At 33.4% G+C, this 14,140-nt stretch overlaps 1 protein-coding gene and 1 non-coding gene across 2 annotated transcripts; one reads left to right on the top strand and one right to left on the bottom strand.

The window, feature by feature from the left end:
• Positions 1-6,874: 6,874 nt before the first annotated feature.
• LOC130810250 (uncharacterized) lies at positions 6,875-8,623 on the top strand. The gene is made up of 2 exons (XM_057676232.1): positions 6,875-7,324; positions 7,370-8,623. The coding sequence occupies exons 1-2, from the start codon at positions 6,875-6,877 to the stop codon at positions 8,621-8,623; spliced, it is 1,704 nt and encodes a 567-aa protein (XP_057532215.1).
• A 2,223-nt stretch (positions 8,624-10,846) lies between these two features.
• On the bottom strand, positions 10,847-10,962 carry LOC130811952 (U5 spliceosomal RNA). Its single transcript, XR_009041564.1, has one exon. It is a non-coding gene; the product is annotated as a U5 spliceosomal RNA (small nuclear RNA).
• Positions 10,963-14,140: the final 3,178 nt, after the last annotated feature.

Below are 14,140 nucleotides of genomic sequence, written 5' to 3'. Positions count from 1 at the left end.
TAAATAAAATAGTTTCAATATATTTGTCGATATTAAAATCTGCAATTTCAAAATATTTTTTTCCTAGATGTCCTTGATTAGTTTACAAAATTACAAATATGTCCCTAGTTGATTCTTAAAAAATTATGATTTTTGCTTGCTTTTTGTTTGTTAAATTTTGTCATCCCCTCTAAAAAAAAGTTTTTGAGACTTTTGTTTCATTTTTCTCTTCAACATTACCATCATCAAACACCTCTAATATTTTATGAAAATAAAGGGGAAAATTATTTATATATTTATGTACATCAATAAAACATCTATATAACTTAATAGAAGTATAATAATAATAATAATAATAATAATAATAATAATAATTACAAAAAGCCTTCTCACACTAGCGAGAGTGTCTCTCTCTAGGCGATTAATTGTGCGTTTGTCTCTTCGATTCTTCACCAGAATCCGGCCATGGGCAGGAGAGGCCGACCACCCAAAGTGAAGGCGGTGCCACGTACGTAGTCGAAGGTCAGTTCTTCACGTGAATCTTCATCCTCACATGAGAGATATCTCTTTCAAGCATCTGCTGGTCATGAGAAGTGATTTCCGGTTTAACACCGAGAATTTTTGTTTATTATAATTTCTGTATATCTTTCATTCAACTATTTGGTGATAATATATACATGAGGTCTGAATAACTGCTCCTAGGCATAACTGCCATATTGCCAACATAACCGCTATACTAAATAACTGCTATTATATTAGATAACCGCTATACGCGTAACTGTAATACATAGTCTAACACTCCCCCTCAAGTTGGGTCGTAGGGTCACCAACACCCAACTTGCGTAAGACTTCTTCAAAGAACTGAGTTCCAACTGCTTTCGTAAGAATGTCTGCTACATGATCTTTTGATTTTACATGTGGAAGCTTGATTATTTGGGCTTCTAATATCTCCTTTATGAAATGTCTGTCCACTTCTACATGTTTCGTGCGATCATACTGAATTGGATTTTCTGAGATGTTGATAGCCGCTTGATTATCACAGTATAACTCACAACTCTGTGTAGGGGTGAATTCCAGTTCGGTTAGTAACTTTCTCAGCCATAGGACTTCTGTGATTCCCTTTGCCACACTTCTAAATTCAGCTTCTGCACTGGACATGGCAACCACCTTTTGCTTCTTACTCCTCCACGTGACTAGATTTCCTCCCACTAAAGTAAAGTAGCCTGATGTTGACTTCCTATCATCTCTATCTCCTGCCCAATCTGCATCTGTATCTGCATCTGCATTTTCAATGAGCTTTTGTAGCAGGTCGTAGTATTATGCATAACATCTTACTTTGTCAAGATATTCTAAATACCCGACTTACCGTTGACTGAGTAAACCGGGTCATCACGGGGTTCATCTCCCAATAAACTGAAATCACACTTCCAAAAAATGAGCAAAAGGGTCACCAGCTCTTTAACGTAACTAACTCAGCTAAATCTCAAACCAAACATCTAACTAAAACACAAGATAATCATACAATTCTCTACAAGTCCAATATAACCAACATAACCAAGTCTAATATACATTTATCCAAAAACCTAATACAAAACCACAAATTCCCACGTGCTCAGCTCAATATACATCCTTGGGACGCTAATCCACTCCGCTAATCCATCATTTCCGACTGGTTCCGATCTGTAAACAAACTAAAAGTTGAAAACAATAAAGAGTCAGATTAAAATGAATGAGAAATAACAATCCAACACAACAAAACACAGTAATTTTCCGAACAAATTTAAAAGCAACATCTGTTTTCTAGATCTATGTGCGCACAAGGAGTCTAGTTCGAGAGGTGCCCCATAGCTCTAAGGCTATGTCGGTCTCGGGTGAAGCTAGTCAATATCTGAATGACAACTCGCCTCAAAAATAGGGAGTAGGAAACAATGTTCCCCAACTTCGTCAATGACCAGCTCGCAAGCCCGATCCATTGACCATATCGTAATATCAACATAAGTAGTCAACAACCACATTTGTCTCAACAATTTTCAATTTCAAAAGAGCTTTAGCAAAATGATTTATTTTCAAGAATGTAGTCTGGCCAGACCCTTTAAGGGACTGCTACTACTCACCAAGAACACTTCAAGAAGCTAGGTCTGGTTCTTCGCGATAACTAGAAGGGTTCCTCGATGATGTCGCCTCCTGAAGTATAACAGATATAACATCACAACAAAGCATACGATGCTACAAGCTAGGTTCATATAACTCATTACATCTCCTCCTATGACAACATCTTAGTTCGAGCTTTTATTCTAATATTTCTAATTTCAAAGATTGCGCAAGTTCTAACTCCAAACCCCAATATCATCAAAATATATAACCTTACTTTAGACTAGCTTATATTCTTGTAAAGATCTTTCGTCTCCACAATTTCCTTTGTATTTCCAATTCAAACACTTTTATGTTCAAATCAACTAAAACCAAGAAACCAAACAAGAATAACAAACTATCCAGATAGAAGAACACAGTTAATTTATCCATTCAACTAATGATTTCCACACGAACCCTAGATACTTTCAAGAACATCCAATCATATGAAATCAAGGGTTATATCCAACACTTACAATTATCCAACTATTCGATTAATAACAACAACAAAGATTTATCCACTATCAGTAATTTCACAAGAATCCTTAATATTCAAGAACATCAAGTTTTCATAATCTTTCTACATCCAACATCGTATTGATATTCTAATCTTCGTAAATTCATACTAATTAATAATTCCAACAAATTGTTTCAACATTCAACAATTTACCATTTATACATCATAAAACCTAAATTACATTTCGTTTTAGAATTCTTCCCCAAAACTCCTCAATCACAGTCTCTTATAATCACATATCAATCATCACTAGATTCATTTAATTAAAAGTAAACACACACATATAATTATACTTGAGGTTTACATTATACTAGACAAGGTTGTGCTCCCAGTTGTCTCATGAAAATTGACCTATGCAAGGCTTATGACACGATGAATTGACAATTCATAAAAGAGATGCTAGTGGCTCTCAATTTTCCACACAAATTCATCAAAATCATTATGACTTTGTATCACATCCACAAGTTATGTCTTAATGATCAATGGGTCTCCTACTAACATTTTTGCAGCAAAACGAGAGTTAAGACAAGGTGATCCTCTTTCACCCTTATTGTTTGTTATTGGGATGGAGTATTTGTCTAGAAGTTTGAAGAGCATTGCAGGTACATTCAGCCTTCATCCTGGATGCAAATTCATTAACCTCACACACCTTTGCTTTGTGAATAATTGGATGATCTTTTACAAAGGTGACCTTTCTTCAGTTAGAGTTAATTGTGAGTGCATCAAGGTCTCCAATACTTCAGAGCTTCATGCTAATACAAAAAAATCTGCAATCTATTTGGTTGGGATAGATTCCTCCCTCAAAGATGATATTAGAGACATTTCTCAATTTGCTCTTGGCACACTCCCGTTCAGATATTTAGGTGTTCCTCTTTCATCCAAACGCCTTAGTATTATCGAATGTGAGCAGTTGGCTGATAAGATGACCAAGCGCATGAGTTCTTGGAAAAGTAAGCATCTCTCTTATGCCGCCAGATTACAACTCATCAACTCAGTCTTGATAGGGATTACTTCTTACTGGTGCCAAATCTTCATTCTTCCGAAAAGAATAATCAATATTGTGAACTCTATTCGTCGTTCTTTTTTTTGGTTTGGGGTTTCCCAATCACCTAAACCTAGCAACATTAATTGGAAAGAAATCTGCACTCCAAAAAAGGTTGGTGGCCTTGGTATGCGTAACATTCAGTTTTGGAATCAGGCAGCGGTTGGCAAAATAGCTTGGCACGTTCATATGATGAGGGAAACCTTATGGGTGGTTAAGTAGGTCCATGGAATGTATACTAAAGGTGCAAAATAGGAGATTTTCAATGCTCCAGTTACAAGTAGCTGGACAATAAAGAAACTCTGTTAAGTAACAGCAATCTTGAGGCCATGGATATGCAAGGATGAATACTCAATCAACGAGGTATATAAATCTAGTTTGGGGACTAGTCCAAAGGTGAAATGGAGGCATCTAGTTTGGAATAGGCTATCCATACCAAAAACTAGATTTGTTTGTTGGTTAGCTGCTAAACAAGGACTAAGAACAAAGGACAAACTAAAGCATATCGAAGTGGTGGATGATGATTTGTGCCCATTGTGTGGTATACACCCCGAAACACACTCTCATCTTTTCTTTGAGTGTCATTTTAGTCTCTTATGTGTGGCAGAAATTAAGGCTTGGACAGGCATCGCTTTGAAGCCATTTACTCGCATGGACTTTAGAAAATGCAGTCTCTCCCGATTAAAACAACAAGTGATGACTGCAGTAAATGCTTCCATTATATACTATATTTGGAAGTGCAGGAATGAGGTGATATAGAATCATTGTGTTCGATCTCCAGGTGTGTTATTGACATGGTTAAGACAAATATATCTCAAAGATGTCGTGTGCTGAATATCAAGCCTTTTGAAGGAGAATTAAAGCTACTGCTTTCTTGTTTAGCTTCCCCTTGGAATGAGACCTACTGGTTTCTTCATGCTACTGTTGCCTGGTGCAGTCGATGACCACATTTGTCTTCTTGCTTGATGACCTGTTGGTTTCTTGGAATCAGACTTGTTCAGCTACAGTGCTTGATGACCTGCTTGCTGCTCTCAATTTGTTGTCTATTTGTCTTCTTGCTGAATTGGCCTGCTCTCCTTGCTGCTGTCTACATCTGGTGCAGCTACTGCACATTTCTAGTCTTGTGAATTGTTTACTTTCTGGTCTGATTTAGCTGGTTGTTGCTATTTTTCTAATCTGGTGCAGCTGTTTTCTGTTGGCTGCCTTTTTCTTTGTTGTCTGTAAATCTTATAGCTCCTTTGTATAGCTTGGACTCTATAACTGACTCTAGTATATTAGTTGTTATTTAGGCCTCTCCTTTTCTCGTATGCACATGAAGAGTGGGACGAGGAAACCCTTCATAAAAGGTGGGCTTCGTTTCCACACTGATGCAAATAAGGAAATATGAGTTTTCCTTGCTTTGATGTATATTGGTTTTTTCTGGTGAATAAAAAAGTTTTTTATTTGCCAAAAAAAATAAATGAATAAATAATCATAATAATAATAATAATAATAATGATAATAATAATAATAATAATAACCAATAAATTAAAACTTGAAGACAAAATTTTCTCTAGCTAAATCTATCCATCTATCATTTTCTCATGAACTATTTTCCCTCCAAAATAACATGGATGATGCCACCATATCATTATTTATTAGTACCATATTTTGTAAATTGTAATAATATTAATGGCTATACTATCGTCCATATCATTTACTGATATGTCTATTAGTTTGTACCAATAATTTTTCTCATAATTTTTTTAGATACAATCCTCCCATTTTTAATTTATATGTTCTTTTTAATTTTTTAACTATTTCACTATTTTAAGTTATTATATTCAACTTTTTACTATCATGTCAAAAGCAAATTGGGCAAATTAAGACAAAACTAATAGTGCACTATTTTGGATATTTGAAAAATTGACAACTTATTATATTTTTATTTTGATTATTGCATTTATAAATTCTTCTCAACTTGTCTAATTGAAATATATATGTCTTTAAAAAATGATGTCATCTAAAAAAACCTAAGTAGTGGAAATATTTGATATAAACTAAAATTTTACAAAATGATGCTAATTGAAAAGTATTGATTTAGAGACTAGCCGTTAATTACTAAAATACTATTTTCTTTAAATTTACAAATATGTCTTGAACAGTTATAGACTTATAGTCGTGCATCCCACATGTACTAAGTCATGTACGTAAAATATGAAACTCCAAAAACTAAAAAATTAAAACCCTAAGAGCAAAAACCAGTTGGTTTCAAGTTCGAAATCTCCCCACGTCCAGTGGCGGACCCAGAGGGGTGCAAGGGGGGGCAGTGGACCCCCCAATCTTAAAAAATTAAATCCGGTTTTTTAAAATAAAAAAAAAAATTTAAAAAAAATTGAAAAGAAGCGTTTGGAGGCGGAACCGCGGAAGAAAGAGAAACCCAGAAACAAACCCTAAATTTCCTCATTCCTGCCTTCCTCTTCGTCTTCGCTTCATCGCTCATTCGCTTGCCCGCTTGGTCTTCGCTTCGTCTTCGACTCTTCGTCTTCGACTCTTCGTCTTCGTCTGACTGTCAATCTTCGTCTGATGGTCTGAGCTTCGTCAATGGTGACTTGGTGAGCTTCTTGACCTTCGACACAAACAAACCCTAAATTTCCTGCCTTCCTCTTCCTCAATCTTCGTCTTCGCTTAATCGCTTCGTCTTCGTCTTCGTCTGAGACTCTGAGTGTTCGACACTTCGACTGTCAATCTTTCCTCAATCTTCTTCCTGCTCTTCTCCTTGCTGACGAAGTGACGAGTGACGACGCCTTCCCGAGTACAGTCCCATCGTCTTCCCGAGTTACCATTGAAGGTACGCAGTTTCTCTTAACTTAATTTTATTAATTTTGTTAATTATCTTATTTTTTTGTTGATTATTCTCTTATGAAAATTCTAAATTTGGATTGTTTTGGGTGAATTACAACATAATTTGTTGTTTTTTCAACAAAATTATGACGTTCTTTGCAATGGGTAGTGAGATTATTGCATTGGAATTATGACGTTTTTCAACATAATTTGTTGTTGATTATTCTCTTATGAACTGATTTTTGGTAAGTGAGATTATTGCATTGGAATTATAAAATTTGATGTGGGTTTATAAACTGATTTTTGCATTGGAATTATGAGATTATTGCATTTGGTAAGTGAGATTATTGAATTATGAGTCATATTTTTAATTTAATTAGGAAATGTCAAGTAATTCAAGTTCACCTTGTTCGAAAAAGTCAAAAGTAAAGGGAAGACAACCCGATCTTCGTGAATTATTGTTTAAAAGAATGAAATCCCAACAAACATCTAACGAAGGCAATGAATCTTCTCCTTTAAGTTCCCCTCTAAGTCCTCCTTTAAGTTCCCCTCCAAGTGAAGATGTTAATATGGAAGTAGGTGGTTCAAGTAGTTGTGATGAACCATTGGATGATGAATGGGTGTATGATGTTGAACTTCTTCCTCATGACCCGGGATTGAGGAAAAACATAATGGATTATCCCCCTAATGAAAGAAATCCGTTTAGGAGAGCATATATTCTCAAAAAACCTTGCCAACCAAAAACACATGATTTCCCTCAAAGAGATATCTCCGGTAGGTTACACCGTTTTAGTTTGAATTGGTTCAAAAAATGGGATTGGCTTGAATATAGTGTTGAAATGGATGCCGCATTTTGTTTTGTTTGTTATTTGTTCAAGAGGGATGTTGAAATTAACAAGGGGGGTGATGCATTTGTTGTCGGAGGGTTTAGAGCGTGGAGTAAACCTGATAGGCTTGAGAAGCATGTTGGAGGAATTAAAAGTGCTCATAATATTGCTTATGAGAAATATGTGAATCTAAGAGATGCAAAGAAGACATCAATTGAATTTGTATTTGATAATGCGAGTGAGGTTCAAATGAACGAATATCATATTCGTTTGAATGCATCCTTAACTTGTTTGAGATTTCTTTTGGGCCAAGGTTTGGCATTCCGGGGACATGATGAAAGTGAGGAGTCATATAGTAGAGGTAACTTTCTTGAGCTTTTGAAGTGGTTGGGGGGGAAGGTTGAGGAAATAGGAAAATATACTTTCCAAAATGCACCCAAAAATTGTCAATTAACATCTCCCAAAATTCAAAAAGACATTATCACTTGTTGTGCAAAAGAGACTACTAAGCGCATAATAGAAGAGGTTGGTGATGGTTACTTTTCTATTTTGGCCGATGAATCAAGTGATGTGTCTCAAAAAGAACAACTAGCTCTTGTTTTGCGGTTTGTTAATAGAGAAAATGGATCGGTAGTGGAACGCTTTTTAGGCATTCTACATGTGGGTGATACTACCGCTTTGTCTCTTAAAAATGCCATTATGTCCTTGCTTATGGAACATTCATTGAGTCCTTCCATGATAAGAGGTCAAGGGTATGATGGGGCAAGTAACATGAGGGGTGAAATCAATGGCCTCAAGACTTTGATTATGAATGATACTCCAAGAGCCTATTACATTCATTGTTTTGCTCATCAACTTCAACTAACTCTAGTTGCGGTTGCTAAAAAGAATGTTAATTGTACTTGGCTTTTTGACGTACTTGCAAACTTGTTAAATGTGGTGGGAGCTTCTTGTAAGAGAAGAGACCTTATTCGAAAAAACCAAGCTCAAGTAGTGGCTCAAGCTTTGGAAGTGGGGGAAATTGAAAGTGGATCGGGTTTGAATCAAGAACGTGGTTTGAGTAGGCCGGGAGATACACGTTGGGGATCTCATTACAAGTGTCTAATAAGTATCATCAACTTGTTTCCTTCAATTGTTAAAGTGCTTGAGGAGATTGGAGAAAATGGCTCTCCGGATGATAAGCTCAAAGCTCAAGTTGTTTTAGGATCTTTGGAGTCCTTTGATTTTATTCTTATGGCTCATTTCATGTTGACTATTTTTGGCTACACTAATGATTTATGTGTTGCTTTACAAAGAAAGGAATAAGATATTGTGAATGCCATTAACCTTGTTAAAAGTACAACGAATGTGTTGCAAAAGATGAGGGATCAAGGATGGGATAGTCTCTTAGACAAAGTCATTTTATTTTGTACTAAACACGAGATTGATGTTCCATCTATGGATGCTCAATATGTACCTCAAGGAAGATCAAGACGTTTTGCTAAACAAGCAACAAATCTACATCATTTTCGGGTTGCAATCTTTTTGGAAGTAATTGATTTGCATCTTCAAGAGATTGATAACCGTTTTAATGAGAAGAACATGGAGTTACTTACATGCATGGCTTCCCTGAGTCCTAGAGGTAACTTTTCATCTTTTGATAAAGAGAGGATACTTAAACTTGCTTCTTTATATCCCGAAGAGTTTTCATGTTTTGATTTAACGGCTCTTGATCTTCAACTTGATGTCTTCTTGGATTCTATGCAAAATGATGAAAGATTTCATGATTTGCAAGATATCAATTCTCTTTCCATGATGCTTGTTAAAACAAGGAGACATGAGACTTTTCCTCTTATACATTTGCTAATCAAGTTGATGTTGATTCTTCCTGTTGCTACGGCAAGTGTAGAAAGAGTGTTTTCCGCAATGACGTTTGTCAAAAATAAGTTGAGAAATAGCATGGGTGATCAGCTAGTGAATGATTGTTTGGTTACTTACATTGAGAAGGAAGTGTTTCTACAAGTTTCTGATGAAAAGATTATTGATCGCTTTAAAAATATGAAAACTCGAAGGATGAATTTGTAATTTTTATTTGAACGCTTGTATTTTTTTTTTTAATATTTTGGATTGTAAAACTTTTAACATCGGATTTGATATTGTAAATTGTAATTTTCTATTTTTCTTGTATTTTTCTATTTTTCTTTAAAAAAAAAATTATTCGGACGACGATCAAATTATTCGAACGACGTGACGTTCGGATTTTGCCCCCCCAAATTGAAATTCCTGGGTCCGCCACTGCCCACGTCATTGAACTGGTGCAAATGATTTTATAAAATTCCTTTTATTAAAATATTAAAATTTAAAAATTTCATCTTTATCTTGTTTAATGATAAAAATCTTAATATATAAAAAATTCAACTTTCATATCATTATTTATTTAAAATTTTTTGATTATTTTACATGATAATAAAATTGATTCTTTTGACGCTTAAGTGATACTCCATAAAAATGAGATTTTTATATAATAATGAAAATGTTAGTTTCCTACTTGATAAAAATCGAACCTTTTGATTCATAACCAAGAAAGATTTTGTGTGCAAGCTTAAAGATTCATAAAAGCGACTATAAAGTAATTTTGAAGGATAAATAATATAAAAATGAGATTTTTATTATCTAAGAAGCTTAAAGTGTGGAATTAAATTTTTTTTTTCTTATTAGTTTCTTATGGGTTGTAATTTGATGAAAGCTCTTGTACGTTGTTGCAGCATTTGACGACCTATTTGGGCTCATGGATTGCCACTCAAGAGTTGACTTATATGAGTTAAACCTCTTTGACGGCCTGATTAGGGATAGGGGTAGTTGAAGGCGTCACATCCATGTTTTAAACTACTGATGTCCTCTTAGATTACCTTTTGGTAGAGGTGTTTATTCGGTTGATCGGGTCGGTTTCGGACGGGTGCTATTCGGTTCGGTTGCATTTCGGATCGGTTATTTTTCGGCTGTGTGTTACAACGGGTTACACTCGGGTCGAGTCGATTAGTCACGGTTCGGTTAGAGATCGGTTATTCAAGCTATCGGGTTAGTATCAGTTCGGTGTCGATTGAAGTTCGTGTCGAGTGTCAATCGGTCTCGGGTTGCCATCGATTAATAATTGGTTCGGTTTTTTCGGGTACAGATCGGGTTCGAGCTTTATTTTTCGAGTAGTTATCGGTTACGGATAACTATTGATCGGGTCAATATCGAAATAAGTTAATAGTCAGGTTTTTAATTGATGTATGCTCATTTACTTACAAAAAATAATTACCGATTGTTTTATCAGATATAACAGATAGGGGTGTCAAACAGGTCGGGTTGGGTCATTTTCAGGTTCGGATCATATAAAAATGGGTCAATAAACCCTTAACCTGAACCTGACCCATTTAATTAATGGGTCAAAAATTGAAACCCCGACCTGATCTGTAGCAGATCGGATCAACCTGCTAATGACCAATTTAACCTACTTTTTTTTTAGGTCATTAAATTCATATATTTCAGGTCATTTGACCCATTTAACCTTAATTAAAGGTTTCCTCCAAAAATAAATGTATGCCACTTAATGCAGCGAGCACACGGTATTCTTTAGTAAAAGGAAAAAGAATAGTTCGCTTTGTGCTCATGGCGTGACTGCGTAAGTTGGTATGAGATCTGTGGAAGTGATTTAATGGAATTTTCTTTTATTAGTATCTTTCATGGCCGATGTGGGACAACTTCCTTTGTTATTGAAAGTCATCTTCAGCTAACAAATTCCACTGACAACTTCCTTTCTTATTGAAAGTCATCTTCAGCTGACAAATCCCTCAATACATGGTAATTGGTGTTATCTTAGTTTTACGAAGTATTTGGCAAATGTTGATCCATCTTAAATTTAATACATGGGTTAAACAGGTTTTTTTCGGGTTTAAATATTGAACTTGGACCTAACCCATTTAATAAACAGATCAGGTCGGGTTGACCCATTTAATTAATTGGGTCAAAAATCTAAACCCAAACCCGCTAATTTCGAGTCGGTTTCAGATCAAGTTAGCAGGTCGGGTCAGCTTTTGCCAGCCCTAATATTAGGCAGATCAATTTATTTCAATTAGTTTATATATATATATATATATATATATATATATATATATATATATATATATATATATATATATATATATATATATATATATATATATATATATATATATATATATATATATATATATATATATATATATATACACATATATATATATATATATACATATATATATATATATATACATATATATATATATATATATATATATATACATATATATATATATATATATATATATATATATATATATATATACATATATATATATATATATATATATATATATATATACATATATATATATATATATATATATATATATATATATATATATATATATATATATACATATATATATATATATATATACATATATATATATATATATACATATATATATATATATATATACATATATATATATATATATATATACATATATATATATATATACATATATATATATATATATACATATATATATATATATATATATATATATATATATATATATATATATATATATATACATATATATATATATATATATACATATATATATATATATACATATATATATATATATATATATATATATATATATATATATATATATATATATATATATATATATATATATATTCTGTATGCAATCTCTTCTGTATAGAACTTGTGATCTTCCTTTTTCCGTATTATTAGAAAACTGAAATTGGACTTAATTTGCTAAAATTAGGCGAAAATTTGATTCGAATTTATAACAGTTCGATTTACAATCGGTTCGGGTTTGTATCATTTCGGGTTAAAAACAGTTCGATTAATAATCGATCGGGTTGGTATCAGTTCGGGTTAAAAACAGTTCGATCTTAATCGGTTTTAGTCAGGTTACATTCGGTTACGTGTATAATTCGGGTCGGATTTGACTCGGGTCGATCACTGTTCAGTTCGGGTAACATCGGTTAAGGTTTATATGTCGGTTATAAAATTCGGTTGCAGTTCGAGTTCGATTTTGCCCTTTTCGGTTATCAAACGGTTCGAGTGAAGTATCGGTTTGGGTAATTGCGGTTCGGTAAACCTAAAAAACTTCCATTTTTCGGGTCGGATAATTTTCGATTTCGGGTCGGATTTTCGGGTCGGGTTTGTTTTGAACAGCTCTACCTTTTGGTGTTCTTGCCATCTTGCTTTTTTCGTTTTTTCTATTATTAGTTTTGTTTTCCTTTATTTTCTTCTGTAGTTGGTTCTACTTATTTATTTTATTTATATGCATTTCTTTTATCCTTTCCGTGTAGCTACGTCTTATTATCTTTCTCGAGTTGGGGGACTCTTTTGGTCGCGCTCTCTTTTATGGGTATGAGTTGCCGCCGCCCTTCCCTCCCCAGACTCTGTCCATAGTTTTTCTGTGAGCGGGATACATTGGATAGAATGATGATGATGATGAATTGCCACCCAAACTAGTAACTCATGCGTTGTAAATGAAGCCCAAAACTTTTAGTGTCACTTTCAACATTATGATATTGTCTTCCTTTTGTTCGCTAACAGTAACAGCAAATAAAAAATTTTAAATTTTTTTTTGTTGATTGTTAGTAACATCAAACATACCTAATCTCAGGCTCAAACACAAAAAAGCTTATTTTGAAAATTAAAGCTTTCCAAAAGTTTATTCTAGGATTTTTTTTTATAATAAGCTTACTCTTTTCGATTTTTTGTAAACTGATAACCCATAATGCAACAAACTATTCGCTAGTTAAAGCCCATTATATTGCAAGTTGCAACCCATTTAGAAAATATAGCTTCAAGAGAATCCAATACTGTTTTTGAGTTTAAGTTTTTATACAAATTTTTATTATGGTGAGATTATTTTCATTAGACTAATCCATGTAAATTTAATTTATTAAAATAACACAAATTATTGAAAGAGACGGTCTTTTTAGCACCATCTTAATTGGGCAGTCCAACTAATTTAAAAAGATAAAATAAGTATTTAAAAAAACACGAGCCGAAGGACTCTTTTGGCCGCGCTCTTCATTATGAGTATGAATTGCCGCCGTCTTTTCCTCTTTAGACCCTGTGCATTGTTTTTCTATGAGCGGAATACACTGGGTAGGATGATGATGAAGTATTCAAAAAAAACTGCAGAATCAACTCCTCTTTTTTATTCTTCATTTTTTTTGCACCAATGCTCCTACTTTTTTTCTACATTTGAAGCCTAAAGGACTTGATAAACTTATAGAAAGCCCAAAAACTTAAATCCAGGGATTATTATTATCATAGGTTATTTTTTTAATTATCTATTTTAAACATTTATTTTATCCTCATTATTATATTATTTTGTAGTATTAAACTAATTATGAAAAATGTATTATGAGAGTTTTACTATCATGCAATATATATTTTAGAATCTTTATTTTTATGTTTTATATTGAGTATTTGGAAATATAAATGATGAATGTTGTAATATATAGGGATAAGGCGATCAACATAGGAGGAAGGAGAGGATGATGCTTGAGAGTGGTTGAAGTAGGTGTTATAAGTTTTAAAAGTAGGTACGCTGTTATAAGTTTTTTAATTATAAATTTTTTAAGTATGTATTTTAAGAATTAAAAGTTGGCGTTTTGAATGGACATTATAAGATCTAAATTAGGAATTACAAAATTTTAAGTAAATATTTTAAGATACAAAAATAGGTATTTTAAATAGGCATTATAACTTGTATCTACCGAGATGAATTATTA

The sequence above is a fragment of the Amaranthus tricolor genome, chromosome 4, assembly GCF_026212465.1.
Source record: "Amaranthus tricolor cultivar Red isolate AtriRed21 chromosome 4, ASM2621246v1, whole genome shotgun sequence".
Taxonomy (NCBI): domain Eukaryota; kingdom Viridiplantae; phylum Streptophyta; class Magnoliopsida; order Caryophyllales; family Amaranthaceae; genus Amaranthus; species Amaranthus tricolor.
This window is presented reverse-complemented; position numbering and strand designations above follow the sequence as displayed.